We start from the raw sequence: 20821 nt of genomic DNA on the forward strand, positions 1-20821 counted from the left end.
ATCGGAAGTAAGGACTGATAGTTTTTTTCAAGGACATGGGAGTTTGTGCACCTCGTAAAATAAAATACGCAGGAAATAGTCTAAGCTTGTATTAATTTGCCATTTTCCCCACTCCCAGCCCCAGGAAGGAGATTGGTGAAGTGTATCCTCCCTGTGAAGAGTTGAGTTGAGAAGGGTGAAGGAAAAATGGTGCTCATAGCTTCATTCATGAGTTTTCAATCCCCCTTTCTTTCAGTGGCCAGCCCAGAAAGTGCAGCCTTGGAAGCCGTCCTGAGGCATCGCAGACTGATCCTAGAGGCCATCCAACAGGGGGTGGGACTCAAGTGCTTTACTGCAGAGGAGGAACAGCTGGTAGACGCTGTGAAGGAGGTGCGGCGGGGGAAAACCCGTTGTTCCAGAGAGTTCTACCAGGCTAATGCCCTGGATGGTCTCGTTCCTGAGGGGGGCACCAGATTATGCGGGGTGCCTTTTGCGAGCCGAGCCCCGTGCTGAGCCAACACTTCTTTGTTTTTTAATTCTCCCAACTCTGCATGGCAGGATGGTGTCATCCACATATTACAGATGAGGGAACTCAGGCTCCAAGGGGTTCAGTAACATGTCTAGGATGCTCCAGCTGGTCAGAGTTGAAGTCAGGATTTGAACCCAGGCTCATGTGACTCAAACCTAGATGTATTTCATTTGCCTAAACCTCAGTAAACTCAAGGGGAACCATGATACTGTTCCCTAACATGTTCTCAAAAGCAACTGCTTTCAGAGGAAGAAAAGTAAAGTTGGTCATATTACATACTCTGTTCCAGCGTCTAGGAAGAGCCAAGATAAACATAGATAGAACAAAGCTTTTGCCCATATGCGGTAGCAAACAGTGCCAGCTCATTTTCTGTAATGCTTCTCAGTGTGGCCAGCATCCCAGAAAAACCAGGTGGGGACAGTGGGGGGATTCATGGATGTCCAGCCCAGGATCATGGGCATCTCAAGTGGGGAAGAATTATAAAGGGACTAAAATTAGGTTCACCTGCATGTGCTTTTTAATCCAGGTAGGCGTGGAAGGTGTGCAGAAGGGCAGGTTTCTAACACTGTCCACACAGGTGACAGCGCCACCTTGGTCTGACTCTCAGATGGGAAGAAGGTGGAACATATTTCTTTGGGGCTTCACAGGAAGGATGCATCTGCTAGACTCTCTCTAGCATGCTTCCCGCTTCAGAAACGGAGCTCCTGCAGTTGATGAGTTTGAGCCTTGCTAATGAATCTCAGGCCTGCCTCCAGGGACATTAGGTTTATTTAGATAGACTTGAAAAGAGCAGAAATAAAATGTCTTCCCAAACGAAAATTCCATTTGGCCATCTGTGGATGGTTTTGCTTTATTTTCTCAGTGTACGGACTCTTTCTGCTGATAGTTCTAACATTCTGAAAGAGGATGGCTTTGAAATAAAATTCTTGGCCTCTTTAAAGCCCCTCTATTTGAACCGTTCTTTAAAAAGCTGAGTTTTTTTTTCATGAAAGAAAATGTTTAAAAGGGTACATCTAAGGGTCTAAAAATGTGAAGCCACTGATCATGCAGAATTACTTCCAGACACTGAGACAATTATATATTATGAAAAATTATCTTGATCTTCAAGACAGAGCCACCAACTACCAAATCCTACAGCTTTCCAAGCTTTTAATATTAAGATCTAGAAAAGTTCTTGTGGAGACTCCTGGCTTCTGAAAAGTTGCTTCTTGTAGAAAATGCGCAGTGCTTCCTTGCTGGTACCTTCTTTGTATTTGCACGTTTGTCTTGACACGGGCCTCCCTTTTCTTTTCTTTCTTTCTTTTTTTTTCTTTTTTTAAATTTTGCCAATTTCCCTGTTCTCTGGAAAAGAGGGTTCTCCACTACATTTATCACAAGAAATGTAAACTTGTTATAGATGGAGCAGTGCCTTCCTGAAAGTAGCTTTTTTTCCCCCTAAGTTGAAAACCATGGAGAATACTGCTGATATTAACCACAAACCTTTGTCTCATGGTGTTCATTTAGATTCTGAGCATTTCCTCTGAGACAGCCAGCCCTGAAGCTTCCCTGAAAGTAGTGCTGAGCAGAGCCATGGAAAAATCTGTCCCGGCCATCGAAATATGTCACCTCCTGTGCAGCGTCCACAGATCTTTCCCAGGCCTGCAGCCTGTCATGCATGAGTTAGCATACACTGGTAAGGAACAGAGTGGGGTGGGGCTCGCAGGTTGTGTCCGTATTGGAGAGAAGAGGCAGCAGTTCTTAGAAGGGTTCGTCCGTTGCCGCCTTATTCGGTATGCTCTCAGTACCTAGATAGGTCACAAGCAGAGATGTAAACTGATGCTATGGTCATGTATCGGAAAGTAAAGGTGACAGTGGTATTACTCCAGAGTTTTAGAGGGTCCCACATAGTCTGCAGCCTTCTCTAAGAGAAGTTAGGAAGCAAAGTAGAAACGCAGAATTTCCAGAGCCATGCAGTTTTTCTCCGTCTGCAGGCTTCCTTACTCGGGAAAGTGGAGAGAGGGAAAGATGGAAGGTGAACACCAAATTTCACCGTGAAGCCAACGACAGAACAGATGCCGAGCCAGCAGAGGAAGGCTGCCAGCCTGGCAAACAGAGCGGTCAAGGCGAGACCGGTTCCTTGCCAGAGCAACAAGACAAAGACACGTCTGCCTCCCCCAACTCTGCCAAGAAGAGCTTCGTCTGTAAGGCCTGTGACAAAAGCTTCCATTTCTACTGCCGCCTGAAGGTGCACATGAAGCGCTGCCGGGTGGCCAAGAGCAAACAGGTGCAGTGTAAGGAGTGCAGCGAGACCAAGGATTCTAAGAAGGAGCTGGAAAAACATCAGCTGGAGGCCCATGGTGCAGGAGGAGAGCCCGATGTCCCGAAGAAGAAGAAGAAGAGGCTGCCGGTGACATGTGACCTCTGTGGAAGAGAATTTGCCCATGCCTCAGGTACTTTAAAGAAGGCGAAGTAATTTCAGAGGGTGAGAATTCTGGATATTGTAGTGTGGGTCCTAGGCCTTGCCTCTAGCTGTGTGCAGGAAGGGCTATGGATGGGCCTGGGAAACAGAGCAGACTCCTACAGGGGCAGGGTAATGTTTTGAGAAAAGCATGAGCTGTGGAATCAGCCCTCCGAGCTTTAATTTTCCCATCTGTTAAATAGGCACCCTGACACCACCCACTTTTTTGAATTGTTATATAAAGATTTAAGATAATATAGTTAAACACCTACGTACAAGGCCTGCAGTAGAGTTAGTAAATTGTGGCTACTATTATTTATAATAATAACCAGCTATTTAACACCTGACTCTTAGGTTTCCATGTATCGCTTATTTCTTGATAATAAACGAGTCACAGAAACCCTGGGATGTGTAGTCAAAATTGTTTACCCTTGTCCCGGATGTTGGATAAACCCAGTGAAACATAAAAGTGAGTTTTGTTTCACTGTTTCTGGGTGGTGGATCCTATTTAAGAGAGAGAGGGGAGGGGAAAGATAAACCCAGAACACTTGATGCCTGCCCCAAACAGGAGTGGGACCAAGGTGACCTCTGGAGTGCTGGGCAGTAGGCGGCTGAGCAGCATGGCTGAGTGAGGTCCCAGTGAGCATGGCCTACTGTCCTGTGGTTCATGCTGTGCTTCCTCTTGGGGTCTGGCCTCAGACAGTGCTGTTACGTGTCCTCATGCTGGAGTCCTCACGTTGATGACTGGTGTCCCTCTGGTCCCTGGCATGACTTTCCTAGGCATGCAGTACCACAAACTGACAGAGCACTTTGACGAGAAGCCTTTCTCCTGTGAAGAGTGTGGGGCCAAGTTTGCAGCCAATTCTACCCTGAAGAACCACCTTCGCCTTCACACGGGGGACCGCCCGTTCATGTGCAAGCACTGCCTCATGACCTTCACCCAGGCTTCTGCCCTGGCCTACCACACCAAGAAGAAGCACTCAGAAGGTAAGGCGTGAAGAGTTTCTTCATTTTTCCTGCCAACTTTAACTGGATGAACTGCCCAAAAACCCATTTGGAACTAGGCATGACATGTATCTCAAGTAGATTAAAAACAAAAAAACAATGCAAAGTCTTTGTCTGGAGTGATGACGGAAGTACATAGATACACAGGCATGTAAGATGCTCATGGTGAGAGTTTGCGAAGAGAGGCTAGCTAAGGTAGGATTGTGACCGTACAGTTGCAGACTTGGCAGAAAGCCAGGAGTTCCTTGGGCTTGGAGGTGGAGTTCAAGCATGAGAAAAACCCTGGCTGAGCACCTGCTATGGGTCAGGCGGCGGCCGCGGCCGAGTGACGAAGCTGGAACTGCTGTGCTCCCAGAGCTGATGGGCCAGGGGTTCCCTGGTGTAGAGACCAATGCAGTGCAGAGCCGTCGGCAGTGGGATAGGGAATAACCCCAGCCAGATGAAGGATGGAGGAGGGGTTTCTAGTCCTGTCAGAGGCAGGGAGATGCGTGGTCAGTGAGGGCTTCTTGGAGGACTCTCTGCCTTGTTTGTACATTTATGTGTAAGGAAGAACCCCACCATCGGGCACCTGGGGGGCTCAGTCGGTGAAGCGTCTGCCTTTGGTTCAGGTCAGGATCCCAGGGTCCTGGGATCGAGCCCCGCATCGGGCTCCCTGCTTGGCAGGAAGCCTGCTTCTCCCTCTCCCTCTGTATGCTCTCTCTTTCAAATAAATAAATAAAACCTTAAAAAAACCAAATAAAATCCCACCATCATCTCACGTGGATTGTGGTAGCTACGGGCCACCTAACTGGTCCCCTTGCTCTCCTCCTCTCCCTAGATGGTGCTCTCGGGACACAGGCCCCAGTGGTTCTTTTAGTGCTAACCCATATCCTGTCACTCCTCTGCTCAAAACCTTTTTGCAAAGGCTCCTCACCTCACTTGGTGTAAAATCTGAAGGCCTAACGATAGCCCACCAGGCTCCCTGTGACCAGGTCCCCTAAGACCTCCCCTCTTACTCCTCTCCCCACCCTCACCCCGTTCTCCCCACTGCAGCCTCCTTGCAAGGCTCCAGCCCTGCAGGACACCTGCTTTCTTGTCATCCCTCCTCACCTCCTTCAGGTCTTCATTCATACCTCTTCCCCGCGAGTCCTTTCCCGACCACCCCGTGTAAAATCTCAGCCCCAGCCCCAGCCCCAGCTCCAGCTCCCCTGCATCGTTTTCCTCTGTGGGGCTTGTCATAGGATATATTATCTACTTCATTAATTTCTTGTGTTTCTAGTCAGTCTCCCCCTGTTAGAATGCAAGCTCCATGAAGGTGGAGCTGTTAGTCTCCCCCCCGCCCCCACTTGTGTATGAGTGGAATAGTACCTAGCAAGAGTAGAGCCTCAGGAAACATTTACTGAGTGAATGAATTTCTGCAGCACTATTCCAGGCACCGGGGAGAGTGTAAGTGTACACACATGGTCCCATGGAGTTTGCATTCCAGTGGGTAAGAGAGACCATAAGCAAACATGTAATATAAGTTCAGACAGTAGTCACTGCATAAAGTAGGGGAAGCAGCAGGGGAACGTCAGGGTTCGCTCTCATCAGAGGCAGCCCCGGAGACGTGAGGCTTGTGTAGGAAACCGAGTGATGTGAGAGCCTACAGAAGATCTAGAAGAGCATCCCAAGTGCAGAGCCCCCTCCCCAAGTGGGAATGAGCCTGACCTGTTAGACATCAAGAAAACTAGAAGGAGCCAAAGCAGAGTAGACAAGGGAAGAGTGGTAAGAGAGAAGGCCAGAGAGGTCACCAGAGGCCAGGTCTTGTAGGGCCTTAGAAACCAGGGTCAGGATTTTGTTTGTTGTTGTTGTTTTATTTTGTTCTGTTTTTAGGACTTGGGTTTTTATGCAGAGTGTGCTAGTTTCTATTGCTGCTATAACGGATTACCACACACAGTGGCTGAAATCAATGCAAATGTATTATCTCGCCACTTCAGAGGTTAAAAGGCTAAAAGAGGTTTTAGGAAGAGTCAAAGTTTTGGCGAGTGTGTTCCTTCTGGAAGGTCGGGGGGAGAACTTGTTCCCTGTTTTCCCAGCTTGTGGAGGTCGGTCGTGTGCCTTCCCTGGCTCATGGCCATGCCCCTGCAACCTCTGGGTCCCCTATCGTGCCTCCTCCTTTGACCCTCTTGCTCCCTCTTCCAAAGACCCTGTGATTATGTTGGGCCTGCTGGTATAATCCAGGATAGTGTTCCCATTTCAAGATCCTTAACTTAATCATATCTGCAAAGCCCCATTTGCTGCGTGAGGGGACGTATTCCCAAGTTTCGAGGGGTTAGGACATGGGCATCCTTGGGGGCCATTATTCTACAGCAGGAAGCCATAGGACAGTTGGGAGCAGAAGAGCAGTAGGATGTGACTATGTTTTTTGGAGTTAATTCTGGCCACTCTCAACAGTCTGCTGTAATAAGGCAAGAGTCGTGTTCACAGGGAGGCAGGGCAGGCCATTTGTCTGGTGTGGAGGTGACGGGGCTCTCAGCTGGAGTGTGCTAGGGGCGGTTGTCAGACGTTCAAGTTTGGGGATGTGGTATTGAAGCGGAAGTGATAGATAGGACCCATGGTGGGCTGCGTGTGGGTGTGCGGGGAGGAGTTAAGGATGGGTGTGAGGTTTCTGGCATGAGCAGCTGAGGACATGGCCCTGCCATTCACTGCAGCGGAGGAAACCAGAGTGCATGGGGGCTGCTGGCAGGTTGCGGGAGTGCCAGGGATGGAGCCTCAGGAGCTCTGTCTGGGGGACCGGTGACACCTCCAGGCAGAGAAGGACAGTCGTAAGAGGTTGGATGTGTTAAGTCTGCAGTTCTAGGGGAAACTGGGAGCCAGAGATAGAACTGTGGGCGCTATCAGGGTACAGATGGTATCTGAGCTCTGAGATAAGGTTATCTACAAAGGGAGGATAAAGAAGAAGGCCAAGGGCTGAGTCCTGGGCTTCTCAATAATTTCAACTCTTGATTGAAGAAACCCTTTTTCTCCTAACAAAATCTTATTTCAAAGCCCAACATGTGAAAAATGCAAATGACGTTGATTGCTCTAGCTGAAGTAGGCCCTAGGATCTGGGGGATCTGGACCCTCACCTCACTGATTTCTCCACTTCTCTGCTGGCCCAGAAGGGAGCCTGGGGGCACAGCTGGTCTGGTGGTTTCTTACAAATGCCAGTTTTCCAGCCTTGCTCCTTACCTCTATTTCCTAACAGCCTTTGGCAGTCTGGCCATTGTATCCTCATTATGTGTGTGAGAGAATAGAGAAGCCAAATGATTTATAATAACTTTATAGCAAGTCAGCAGGAGGAGGCTTCCCTTCTCTGAGTCCCGTCTGTCACCTCTGTGTGCAGGCGCGATTTTGCACAGCGCGTGTGGCGAGGGATCCAGACCCGGGGGTTTCTGGGCATGAGGATATATATTCTGCTTCCTGGGAGTGGAATGAGCTCTTCCTTACTTGGGGTGGCCTGGTTAACAGATGGGTGGCCTTGTGTGATGAGCTGTCCTTATTCCTCGGGGAGGGGGGCCACACTGCCATCAGCTGTGTGTGAGATGCCATCCGATAGAAGGGCCCAGACCTCTCACCCAGTGTGTTACAAATTGCGTGTGGTTCTAACGCCGTCTCCCAGATCATATTCCCCAACACGTGCCTTATAGTGTGATCTTGTGTTAGGGAGGCCATACATGTTTGGTGCTGTTTCTAATAAGGAAACTCGTGCGTGTTTCCAGGGAAAATGTATGCCTGCCAGTACTGTGACGCTGTGTTCGCCCAGTCCATTGAGCTGTCCCGCCACGTGAGGACCCACACCGGCGACAAGCCGTATGTCTGCAGGGACTGTGGCAAGGGCTTCCGGCAAGCCAACGGCCTGTCCATCCACCTGCACACCTTTCACAGTACGTACGGAGATGGCGGCTGTCAGGCTCTCAGCGCCAGGCGTGGCTCTGAGAAGGCGTGTAACCATCATGACAGACGTTGTCACTCCACCAGAGCCAGGCCCCATTTGGTGCCTTCCCCTCCCCTATTCTCCTTCAAAACTGAGTCCCTCGTTTCTGTTTCTAGAAAAATCCCATTTTAACATGTCATTGTGTAATGTCCGGGCTGTTGCCTTGTCTCCTTTTTAGCCCACCTGGCACTGCTTGGCTGACAAAGGCAAATTATGCTTGAAGGAGAGCCTCAGTAACAGACAGGCCGTAGAGCAACAGAATATTCCCATTAGGTCCACTGAGCGGCTCTTTGCACGCCCCCTCCCTCCCCCGCTCATCTTGGAGTCCTACCCGCCTTCCCCATAGGAGCAGCCAGACGCTGTCTGAGTTAATATCTCCTGTCGTGAGTGGTCCCTGCTCAGGCCTCCCACCTCCCGCCCCGGGAAGCCTACTGCACGGCATTCTGTCCCCTGTGCCCCTGGGGCCACGCAGGTAGTGGGGTCTGCCCCCGCCTGTCTCCCCTTTTACCAGAACTTATACAGACAAAACACACTTCTGGTCAACACACGCACAGGAAGGCAAAGAGAGCTCTGTGCGTCCTCATCCCGGCCTTGGGAAATGGCCAGTGTGGTCGGGCGGCCACGTCCCACCTCCCCCAGCAGACTGGTTACAGCGGGAGTGAGCAGCATGGTGCAGCAGGGGGGTTAGGAGCTTGGGCTCTGACACCACACGGGCCTGGAACTGGACCTTGACCCCGCCATTTACTTCCTTGAGACCTTAAACAGAGTTCTTAACCTTTCCAAGCCCCCTCTGCCCCTTCTGTAAATGAGGAAAAATAATAATGCCACCACCTTGGATTGCTGTGAGAATTAGTAAGGTATCCCATGTAAAGCATGAAGCTCCCTGCCTGACACACAGAAAATGCTCGATAAATGCCAGATAGTATTATTGGTGGTGAAAGCAACCCTCTCAGGTGCCATTTGTCACCATCAAAGCCTGTCTTTCTGGCGTCCCATTCACCCTGCATATCCTTCTCCCCTTCTTCCCTCCCCACCCCTGTTTCCCACACACCAGTTTCTAGCTGTCAGCAAAAACAGTGCCTCACAAACACAGGCTTTATGTCAATACATTCAAATATATTATCAGCCAGCCAGCAAAGGACGTTGCCAGGGCTCCTATGTGCCCGACATGGGGCTAGACACTGGGCAATGCAGGAGGTATATACATTGCTGCCCCTTTCCCCCAGAGAGTTCACAAGTCCCCGTATCCAGCTGCAGTAGACTCCCAGATGATGAGATCTGGCTTAGATCTGGTGCCATAAGTTCAGTGTCCTTTCGATCTTTCTAAAGGTCATTCTGCTCTAGTCTCCTTTTCCTGGTAGCATTACCTGGGAGCCAGGAGAGGGTGGGACTAATCAACTGTCAGGATGAAGAGGAGCCCCAAGACTTCCGTGTCATTGGCAGCAGGCCAGCGGCCAGGCCCCTCTCCTGGACCACTCCTTGCCTGTCACAGGACCGCGTCATCGCGGATGGACAACTGCTTCACCGTGCCTTCAGAGACTGTGTAGACTGAGATTTCAAGAGCTCATGTCCACAGGGACACTGGTTAATGACACCAAGTGCTGCCGTGTGTCCAAATTCCAGAATTAATTGGACTCCGTGCACACGTAAGATTGGCTAGTAGGCAAAGGATTGTATTATTAAAACATTCTGCTTTCTGTTGCTTTCAGAAAAAATAAATTGAAGTCTCTTGCCATAGGGATGGCAAATGTATCCTTCATCAGTGCTGCTGCTTATTTTTGAGGCCTCCCTGCAAAGTTGGCGTGTCTAGTTAAGCAGGTGGCTCAGAGCACGGCCTTGGGAATGAGAGCTGGACTGTCACCCACTTCAGCCATTTCCCACTTGTGTCACTGGGTGCTCTCTAAGCGTTGCTTTTCCTAATCTCTAAAATAGGATGATAGTAGATCCCACTCATAGGGTTATTGGAAAGATAGAGTGAGTTTATGTTTGTAAGGCACTTAAAACATGCCTGTCATACAGCACTCATTAAACATTGAAAATGTTTGTATTGTTGAATCTAAGGTGAGGAGGAGGGAAGCATTCTTCCTGTCAGTCAACGTTGACAACAAAGGAAATAGTGAGGCTCTGGGGAGTGTGTTGGAAATCTCTGCAGAAAATGAGAACACTCAGAAATGCCCAGTGCAGGCAGGGGAACAGCAAGGGCAGTACTCCCTGCAAAGTAGTTAAGTGGAATTGAACTTGTAGGATGTAATGTGAGGAATGGCGATGAACTACCTGGTGCCACAGAGGGGGTTTAGTACAGAAGCCTCAGAGGAGGCATCCCCCTTCCTGGGATGAGACGAAGGTAGGGGGTAGTCAGGTGATCGCCGTGCTCGTGGCCGGGCCTGACCTCTGAACAGTCTCGCACCTGGAGCCGTGCACAGCAGCCACGTCTCCCTGACGGCTGCCTGTGGTGTTTTTCCCCTCCCTCTCTCCTCACGGATGTCCGTGAAACCAGACATAGAAGATCCGTACGACTGCAAGAAATGCAGGATGAGCTTCCCCACTCTGCAGGACCACCGCAAGCACATCCACGAGGTGCACTCCAAGGAGTACCACCCCTGCCCCACGTGCGGCAAGATCTTCAGTGCCCCCTCCATGCTGGAGCGGCACATGGTGACCCACGTCGGAGGGAAACCCTTCAGCTGTGGGATCTGCAACAAGGCCTACCAGGTGACCGTGCGCTCGGCCGGGAGCACCACCTCCCCCTCCCCGTCCCCCACCCCCGTCCCCATCCCCATCCCCAGTCCCCAGCCTATCCTCCCTTACATCTGCCAGGAGTCCCAGAGAGGACGATGTGGCTGCTACCATGAAGGATGCAGCTTGTAATTACTCAGATTCTCTAAGGTGATCTGGTCAGAGTAATGCAGTTGGGAGCTTTAATTGGAGCCGAAAATTCCTACACCTCTTCTCTTGGATTTCAGCCCTGTCATGAGCTGAATGCTGCTTTTCCCCTTGGACATTCACACTCTGTGGAGCCTATTGACCCCATGTGTCAAGGGATGTGAGAGTGACAATGGACTGTATAACATTGCCTGGAGTTACCTTGTTTAGCACAATGACTGGGTTGTTATTGCTGTTTTTAAACTCCTAGGGAAGGGGTCTGCTTTTTCACCGTAGAATTTAGTATGTAATTAAAGGGAAACCCCGTGTGGAACTAAAAAGAAACCACATATGAGAAGCTCAACTCTAAAACTACAGAGAAAAAAATGGTTCTTGTGACGTCTGTAGGATTTGGATGTAGGGAGAAAAGCCCAGCAGCTAATTTCAGCTCCACAGACATGGAGAGCTAACTCCACACCTGGTGCTGTGACCACAGAGCTGCGTAAGGCCTTGGCTTGGTCTCTGGGAAAGCCTGGAACTGTAGGGAGAGTTTCCCCGGGCTGCTCTGGAACCCGGGAAGGAGCAGGGACAGCACATGCTTCTGCTCCATCGGGCTTCTCTGCTGCTTCCCGGGGCCTCTTGGAGGCAGGGAGATACAGCTCAGACGCGCCCGTTGGAAGGCCAGGGTTTGAATCCTCGGCCTGCTGTTCACTAATGATATGACCTTGGGCAAGTCTTCTAACCCCTGTGTGCCTCAGCTTCCCCCTCATTAGAAAGATTCTGATGCCTCGCTCATAGGCTTGTTGTGAGGGGTGAGAGTTTCTGAAGGACCAGGCTGTGCCCTGCCCTGTAGTGGTCTCTCAGTAAACACACAGGTGCCTGCTTCCCCCGAACACCAGCCTTTCCCCTCACGTGAGCACTCAGTGTGACAGGTAGGAGTGTGATTCTAGATCCATAAGCTCATTTGTCTCACGAAGGCCTTGGGACCTCTCCAGCTTGCTGGAACCTTCTAAGACTTAACGTTTGCCATATTCCTTGCAGCAATTGTCTGGTTTGTGGTACCACAATCGGACCCACCACCCTGATGTGTTTGCTGCTCAGAACCATCGATCTTCCAAATTCTCGTCACTCCAGTGCAGCTCCTGTGACAAAACCTTTTCCAACACCATTGAACACAAGAAGCACATCAAGGCAGAGCACGCAGGTGAACTTTGGGTGCCTAGAGACCGCGAGTGGGAGCTGATGAGTGGGAGCGGCTCGATGACAGTGTCCTGGGCTCCAGCCCCCAATCCCAGCTTCCGGTGCTATAGTGTGGTGTGTGTGGCAGTGGCTTTTGTTCTGTCCCGGCACACCTGAAGGAGGCCACACCGGCCCATCAGTAACAGGGAACAGTAGCTTGAGTGGCAGTGGTTCTCAAACCCGGGGGCCTGGAGCACGGTAAGCTCCTACCAGCCCTGAGGGACACTGGTACATTGTGGGACCTGGGACGGGTGGTGGCTCTAGAGGCCGATAGGCTCGGGTGGAAATCCCGACTCCCGCACGGAGCAGCTGCATGACCTTGGCAAGTGACCTCTCTTTCCTGAGCCGGTTTCCTTCTCTTCAGAAAGTTAATACCCACTGTGCCGCTCAGTCTGGGGATAATCACCATGGTCATGAAGCATCTCCTATGTGCAAGGCACCTGCTAAGCATTGGTGGGCGCTTTCTTATTCCATTCTCGTAGCAGCCCTACTTCCATCCAGGCGGCCTGGCTCCAATCTGGCATTTTCTTTACACTAGACTGCGCTGCTAGCTCATAGCTGTGAGGTTCCTGGCACTTGGCAGACGCTTGCTAAGTGTCGGCCCTCACCACCCTCCCCAGCCTGAGAGAGCTGTCCTCTGGTTGGTTCCCACCACTTCTTTCCTGTGTGCTCCGCAGATATGAAGTTCCACGAATGTGACCAGTGTAAGGAGCTCTTCCCCACGCCAGCATTGCTACAAGTTCACATCAAGTGCCAGCATTCAGGTCAGTGCCCCTCGTGAGATGCTCCTGGCTGGGACTGCCCCGGTGCTTCTCGTCTCCACCATCCACAGCTGTGCAGTCCAGGCCAAGGAACTGAACTGACTTGTGCCTCAGTTTCCTCATCTATAAAACGGGGACAATTATAGTGCTTCCTTCCTTCTAGGGTAACTGCAAATTGAATACGTTAGTACACGGAAAACACACAAGGCCCGGCACCCGTGAGCATCCCTCTAGCGTGACCTGTGATTATTGTTGTCACTGCCATGTCTCCTCAAATCTAAAATGCTAGTCTTTCATGAACCATTAAGAAAGAAAAACTGCTGCCAGTTAAACTATACTTTATTGTCACTTAGAATTTGCAGGTGATTCTAAGTGCTGTTTTGGACTTAATTTGGCATAGATTGTACACACTCTTGTATGGGTGCATCAGAAGGAGAATCACCAGATAAATCATGGTGAGCATTTCGCTTCTCAGAGCAGCTTTCACTTCCGACTGTCGAGGCGCGTGTCATCGCACGTGGCGCTGTGATGGGGCACAGGCGGGCCGTGGGCTTGGGTCCCTCGAGCATGACGTGGAACTGGTCTACTTTTGGTGCACTGGGCATGTAGCTGGACATCCACCCCTTACTCATCCCTCCTAAACCCTCCTAAACCCCCGGTTCCTGGGAGTTAAAAACGTGCACCACTCCTGTCTCAGGGATGTTCTTCGAAGCCACGGACACACGCCCCACAGGTCTCGGTGTTGCCCTCATAGCCGCCCGTGTGTGTGGTCACTGCTAATTTTACATCCCACTGCTGCCTAGCCCGTAGCGGTCATAAGATGCCATCGAACCCAGGTCAGAGATGTTAAAGCACGCCTCTTAGACTTGATGAAGTATGGCGTCCTCAGCATCCTGATCTACAGTTGAGTGAAGAATGGCCTTCAACCAAGGCCAAGTCAGTCTGAAGCTAATACTGACGAAGCTGTGGTTGCAGAGCCCCTTGCTTGCGTGGGACCTATTCCTGTATTTGTAACGTTGCCTTATTTTTCCTGAAGAGGATCCCCCAAACTGTAGAAGCTTCAGGTCCCACAGAACCCGAATCTGCCTCTGCACCTCGATCCTGGTTGCTCCTTCCTCTCCCCTCTCCCTGCTCTTGTTTCTCTCCGGCATTCCGTCTAGCCCATCCTTTCTGTCCGCCCTCTTCCAGGGTCCCAGCCGTTCAAGTGCTTGTACTGTACGGCCACCTTCCGCTTCCCGGGAGCACTGCAGCACCACGTCACCACGGAGCACTTCAAGCAGTCAGAGAGCACCTTCCCCTGTGAGCTCTGCGGGGAGCTCTTCACCGCCCAGGCCCAGCTGGATGCTCACTTGGAATCTGAACACCCAAAGGTGATGGGCTCTGAACCCCAAGCAGCAGCCTCGCAGGTGGTGCAGGTGATTCTGGGGCCATCAGATACGAGGGTGCTAACACGGGGTTCCTGAGGCTTCTGTGGAGGCAGCTCTGTCACACCACCCAGCCTTTCTCTTGGGGGCTCCCGGAAGATCCCATTAAGTAATAACATGACCAAGAGGCCCTTGTAGAGGAGTCTCTCTGGTGGACCTCTTACCAAACAGAACAGAACATTCTAGTCTCCTGGCAAGCACCTGCAAATGGCCCCTGGGTAGAGGGAGCCTGGAACGAGAATTTCCAAAAGCAGAACACCTTTGGTTTGTCCTAATTCACACACTTCCCCCACCTTCTGCGAAACACCGTGGGGTGTGACAGGAGTGGCAGGAAATCTGAGAGAAGGGGGTGAGCTCTCTGTTGGGACCCCCTGCCGCTGAAACACTTTGATAGCTCCTCTAGTCTGGGCACAGGACACTGGGTACATCAGGGCTCCTCGCCTTTACCTGGGGGAGAAGCTCGCCTCTCCCTGTCTTCTCCAGAGAGGGTGGGCGGAAAAGGAAAAGAAACGCAGTTCTGTGGATTATCTGTGGATGGACAGGAGCAGTGCTGTTAACTGATTGGACTGCCCCGCTGTCCAGCCCCACAGAGGAGTCCTTGATGAACCATGTTCTCAGGGGCCTCTGCAAGACCAGAGAGCAGGTCAGGTGGGCAGGCTGCAGTGAAGTTCCTGCTACCATGTCACCCAGAATGGCTCTGCTTTGGTCTTTTTTTTTAATATATATAAGGATTCTTGGTAAGATGTCCTTTGAGGAAAAAGGAAAAAAAAGAGGCTTCCATTCCTAAAGAAAAAGAAAGAAAACCAGTTTGAAAACTACTATCCTAGATGATTTTTGATTAAACATCATAATCCATCTTCTCACCCCTCACAGCACCGTGGGGCTGAACTTGGCTTTCCCCTTCTGCCACTCAGGCCTAGCGCTCTGCTCTCCACTCCTGGCTAGTTGTCAAGGGCCAGGGTGACTGTGCCCTCTGTGGGCTCCCTGGTTTGAAAATATCAAGGGGCACCAAGCTGCCCTGAGTCCCCATAGGTCACAAGCATCAACTTGGAGGTTGGGACGGGAACTGGGTGTGCTTCACCATAGACTGGTTCTCCCTGAGTCATCTTGAGCAGGTGACACAGATTTGGAAGGGGTCTGTGTGGCCTTTGGAGAAGGGCTGCCTGCTGGGGAGGCCGAATGAGGGAGTTGATAGAAGTCACATTTCCTCCACTCGTTCCCGCTTCTAAGTTCTATAATGATGTAGCCTCCAAGGAAGGCTCTTCTTCACCTGAGGGCCAGAGACACCACCTTTGGCCAGCCAAGGCTGCTGATAAATCCTTCCATTTCTGTGGTCAGGCCTGAGACTAACTACTTTCAGTAGCCTTCCTTTCACATGGTGCTTACCTCTGCGGTGTGATCCTCAAGACACGAAAACCCAGTGTAAGAAACTGAGCCGGTATTCACTGGTGTGTAATCATAGAGTCCGGGCACCCTGAGATGGCGTACTGAGCTAAATTATAGCAATTTAGCACACAGAGTTATTTAAATTGTTTGCTTGCCTTCTCTTTTGCATCGCCTGTGTTAGACTTGCCTCTTCCCATTAGGCGCATGTAATTGCTCTCCTCAGGTGAAAACATAAATATCATCATTACAGCATGAGACAAAAACCATGTAAATTCTGGGGAGCTCCCTGTGGACACTGCCTAGACAGCCTCACGGTCTTTCCCTTTCAGGTGATCCAAACCCCAGAGCCGGCAGCCCCGACAGAGCAGGTGATCACTTTGGAGGAGACCCAGCTTGCTGGGTCACAGGTATTTGTGACGTTGCCAGATTCGCAGACATCTCAGTCCAGCTCTGAGCTTGTGGCCGTGACCGTGGAGGATTTGCTAGATGGTACTGTGACCCTGATCTGTGGTGAGGCCAAATGAGTGGCCAATCATCCCATGGAGGCTCCTGCGTTTGCAGCAGAGCGAGCGTTCCGCGGCTTGCCGTTGGCCCTCAGTCCCTGGCTGTCCTGAGTAGCGAGCATCTCAGCCTGCACCAATCAGAGCACTCTCACTTTGTTCTCACAGAACCAACAGTGTTGGGGTCCTGGGCACGGACGCCACTGCCCTCCCCAGGGGACAGGCCTACTTCCCACAGGCCTGCTGCTGTGGCCTCTGATGAGCAGTGGGATGGGAGCTGGTGACCGGGGCACTGGAGAGGTGCCGCAGGCCGGCGGCCTTCACTGTGCAGCATGGCGGGTAGAGGTGGGCCTGCAGCCCACAGACTGGGCCCTCCAATGGTGCCGGTGCTTCCTGGCCATTTAGAAGTGAGAGAAAAGCACCAACACACCATCCAGAGACCCCCCGGCTAGAGCACACTTGGCTCCTTCCACACTCTGTCATTACCATCCTCTTGGGTGGCCTGGCCCTCTCCTGGTGGCAGGACAGGGAGCAGCATGTTCACACAGGCCGAGTCCCAGCTCATCAGTACAGTTAGCCCTTGCCCAAACCAAGCCTTGCGGGGTTTCTGCGGGATGCGCTCCCTGTGGGGCCGTCCAGCTGCAGACAATCCCTGCCCTTCCAGAATCTTCTCCGCGGTGTTCTGTACCGGAGGGCTGTCCCCGCAGCCTTCCGTGTTCTCCTCAGAGCCGAGACTGTCTTCCCCTCGCTCCAGAGCCTGTGGAGGGCTCACGAACCAGCGCCGGGTGCCGGGGTGCCCCGGCTCCTCCCCCTGCCACGGTCTCCCTGCCTTGTGAGCGGCCTGCTGTCCAGTTCCTCCAGGCAGCGCCTGTTACTGCGGGCTAGTGATCTTTTGGCGTCAGAATTTCACAAAGCTTTTTTATCTTCAGTTCCTAAAATATAATCTGATAATTAATGGTTTGTGGAATGAAGTGCAATTAGATGGATGTAGGTTCCTGCCGTTCGGAGGGAATGACTAGCATTTATCTTCCTTTCCTCGATGCTGGAAAGTCGAAGACTGCTAGTGCAGTGTTTACACACCGGGCAGGGCTGCCGGCCACCTGGTGCAGCGTCACCCCTGACTGAGCGTGACTACATCACTCACCCTCCAGCTACGGGCTGGCAGAGGACAAGCCCACGCCTTCTTTCCAAGCGCATTTCACGTCACCAGGTACAAGCAGGGGCAAGGGGTCAATTTGGGACACAGTCAGGACTTCCACTGCCTCCGCACGCTGCTGGTAGGACAGAAGGCAGGGCCCCGCCACTGCCTGCTGTGGCCGCCGTGGCCACGCGCCAGCAACGAGTTCCAGCGCGGGCCTGCGCACGCAGGCAGCTAACTCCTCCCGCCTCCAGTCGTGTCCTCGTTTTGATTTGCAAGTCACTTGAGCTTGTCGGCTCAGGGATCTTCCCATTCTGGAGTAAATGAAGTTTTCAAAGGCAAGTCCTCAGAAGCCGAAACCTGACCAGAAGATGGTGCTCAAACCTTGAAGACGTGGCCTCCACACGAAGCCCTCCCTGCTCCTGCCACAGCTGGCTCGTCTTCAGCTGGTGCGGTCCCGGGAGCTGTCAGAGCAGGGGAGCTCTTGATCTGCAAGTGGCAGAGTGGCACCGAATCTCCCGTTGGCACCAGCTGAAGCCCTCTGAAAGGGACTGGAGTGGCCCAGCCCAGCGGACAAGGATGCTGGTCCGCCGCGATGGTTGGGGGTTGCGGCGTCATCAGAATTTCTGCTCACCGAAAAATAACTGAATTGCTGAGGGCCCGTGGGGGAAAGTGATTTTTTTTTTTAAGAAGCCTTGTGATGAAAGAAAGCTGTAAGTTTTTAAACCAAGTTTCAGATCCTTTCAAGTACCGAGAACTCCTTGCTCGGGTTTCCGTGGGAGCCCCCGATGGTGGCAGGGCACGCTTTCCTTCAGAATCGCGGGCCCCGCAGCTCGCTCGCTGTGCGGGGCGCACGCAGAGAGGTGGGCGCTGTCGTGGATGCGCGCTCACCTACCCCGTGGCGCACGCGGCAGGAGGCACAGACGCTGTGCTGCCTCTGGTCAGGAATGAGGAAAGGTGCGTCCTGAACTTAACCTTTGCTCTGAGTGGACCTCCGCAAGGGGCTGCCTTGGTGGCAATTTTGTAGTGTCACTCCCTAGAGATGCCCAAGCGTGGACTTTATTGTAGGAAGACTTTTCCTAGCTCTGCTTGGCCATTTTGTTCTTTCCTCCCACTGCTGCCTGAGAGACCTTCTGAATGTCTGCCACAGAGGACATTGTCATCGTGCTCTCCTCGGTCCCCCTCACTTGCTTTCTCATGGCAGAGGTGTCTCTGCCTCATTGCCATGGGTGCGTCCTTCCTGGTGGCCTCCAGGCTGAACCCTGGGGGCATTTGTGGTGGTGTGGAGGAGCCTGTGGGCTCCTTGGAACCCCTGCCCGAATATGTCCATTGGGACCCCAGACTTTCTGTGCTCCCAGAGCTCATGAAGCAGCTGGTGAGGAGAGATAGGCAGTCAGATTCCAAGCTGGAGTCTAAATCTGTGGGAGTAATGGGGATCGCTTAGGGAACAGGATTTGCCATCCCAGGTAAGTGAGGCGACAGGTAGGAGATTGAAGAGCAGGGGTTGCCAGAGGAACATGGGACTGTCCCAAGGACATGACAGCACCTGGCCACAGGGGCAGCAGAAGGGTGGAGGCAAAGGCAAAGCTCCTGCTTCTGTAATAAAGCCTGTCTCTTCTGTCTCAGAAGCTTTGTGTTTAGAAAACGTGGAGCCCAGCAAGTACCAAGGACTGCGCTGTGAATCCTGGGTTCCCCTGGTGATCCAAGGCTTCTCTGTGGAAGCGCTCTGACTCTCCCCTCTCTCCGACCACCGGCATCAGCCTCATCCCTCAGGGAAGAGCTCTGATGGTCAGGTGCTGAGGGACAAAACGGGGTCTAGTCTGACAGGTGAATGGGGGGGGAAGGTCCCCTTCTCTCCTGGTTTAAGTAAGTCAGGGATACTCTCAGAATCAAGAAGAAAGATGAGATGGACCCTAAGAGTTTCTCACCCCAGGTGATGTCACGGTCACCACAGGCTGATGACATATTAATGAAATGGGAGGGCTGTGCCTTTAAATCTCATGTGCCCGAGATCTTTGAATTGCCTAAGGGATGGAAGAAACTGCTAACCTCACATAGAACGGTTCTAGGGGATAAGGAGTGTTTGTATTAAATCGGGGCTAGAAAGCGGGACAATGATGGAGAAATGGCTGAGATGCTTTAATTATTTCTCCCAAAGAAAGAACAGCAGCCTCAGCCCCCTCCACTTGGTCCAGTATTTCCCAGGGACCCTTGGGAGGTAGGGAAAAAATGGGAGTAACAGTAAGATTTGGGGTTGAAGAAGGTATCAGAGGCAAACTGATGATTGTTTTGTTGCCATGGAAAACCTTGGGGTTGTAGGACTTGGGCCAGAAGCTCAAAACACAGCCAGAGCTCAGAAACTTCCTGCATGTACAGCTGTGCCTATAAGGACGAGAGAAGCTGCCTGTGCTCTGGGATCACGCTGTTGAGAAAAATGATCCCCTGGGCTAATTCACATTGTGTCCAAATCATGGAAATGTTCGTCGTTTCTCTTCCCAAGGCCAGCCACACCTCCCACGACGGTCAGGACAACCAGCCAGCACCTGATGCTGTGTAAATTAAATTACGAACCATTATTTTCATTTAACTTTTGCACTATTCTATATAAATAAAATATGTACTTTGAAAAAATTGTGCTGCATGAGTTTCAAACAGACTGTAATGAGACCTGTTTCCTCTTTGGTTCTGGCCAGGGGCACAGCCTTGACCAGGGATTCCTAGGGGCTCTTGTACCTTCAGGTCAGGCCAGCATGGCGGGTGGAGGGGATGCTGTCCTGTCAGGGGGAAGCTCTTCCTGAGAGCCCGCTTGCCCCAGGAGCAAGTGTGATGCGGTGTGTCGGAGGCGGGCGTGGGTGTGCAGCCTGGGCATATCCGCGCTGTGCCACTTGCTGACTGCGTGGCCTTGGGGGAGACACCCTCCCAGCCCCCTCCTCGCAGCTGCCATCTGTAATGGGGGACAGTGCCGCACAGAATGGTACGGGGAATTCCAAGGCTGGCTTCAATGAACTTAGTGTTGAGACTGTAATTGTTGGCTAAGTCTTTCATGTGGCGGTCAGCCATTCCCCGAGATTGCTGGTGCTGAGTGGTGTCCATTTCTGCACCTTCGCGTTTCTCTTCTCCCTCCCTCCCTCTCCCTCCCCCTCCCTCCCTCCCTCTCTCTCTCTCTCTCTTGCTCTCTCTCGCTCTCTCTCTGAACCCTCAGGGGACCTTATAACACCCACCACTTTTCATTTATCTCTGGCATCTCAACTGCCCCAGAGCACAAAGTGCTGAGCAGATGAGTATAACATAAGCAGAAACCTTTTGTGGTAAATAGCTGAACACGTCACGTTGCTGGCAGCCAAGGAGGCAACAGAGAGGCAGCCCACGGGCGGGATGCACATCATTTCTACAGGAAGAATCTGCGTGAAAGACAAGGGGAGGCACGTCCCCGCTATTCTGTCTGCTAGTCCTCTAAGGTCGGGTCAGCCCCGAAGCCAGGGCAAGCAGGGGTGAGGCGGCTCTGTGCTCGAGTCTCCCAGGACCGCCCTAGAGTGGCACGAGTGGACCCTTGTCCAGAGCCCACAGGGCCTTTATGAAGGAGTACCCCTGCCTATGCGGTGTCTGGAGACAGGCTGGAGCACTCCA

At 52.0% G+C, this 20821-nt stretch overlaps 1 protein-coding gene across 5 annotated transcripts in view; it reads left to right on the plus strand.

Annotated features, from left to right (window-relative positions):
• ZBTB40 (zinc finger and BTB domain containing 40) overlaps positions 1-19825 on the plus strand; it is a 73168-nt gene extending 53343 nt beyond the window's left edge. For 3 of the 5 annotated variants that reach the window (XM_081817694.1, XM_081817695.1, XM_081817693.1), the window contains 10 exons: positions 236-369; positions 2012-2180; positions 2479-2937; positions 3726-3932; positions 7670-7834; positions 10382-10596; positions 11788-11950; positions 12663-12749; positions 13935-14161; positions 15886-19825. In XM_081817694.1, coding sequence (XP_081673820.1) covers positions 236-369; positions 2012-2180; positions 2479-2937; positions 3726-3932; positions 7670-7834; positions 10382-10596; positions 11788-11950; positions 12663-12749; positions 13935-14161; positions 15886-16080 — 2021 coding nt within the window. In that variant the 3' untranslated portion in view covers positions 16081-19825. The remainder of the gene's footprint in view (positions 1-235; positions 370-2011; positions 2181-2478; positions 2938-3725; positions 3933-7669; positions 7835-10381; positions 10597-11787; positions 11951-12662; positions 12750-13934; positions 14162-15885) is intronic. The other 2 variants (XM_081817696.1, XM_081817697.1) reach the window with 2 other exon arrangements.
• The last annotated feature ends 996 nt before the right edge of the window (positions 19826-20821 follow it).

This window comes from Leptonychotes weddellii, chromosome 4 (assembly GCF_054177405.1).
Source record: "Leptonychotes weddellii isolate Sample4059 chromosome 4, ASM5417740v2, whole genome shotgun sequence".
Taxonomy (NCBI): Eukaryota; Metazoa; Chordata; class Mammalia; order Carnivora; family Phocidae; genus Leptonychotes; species Leptonychotes weddellii.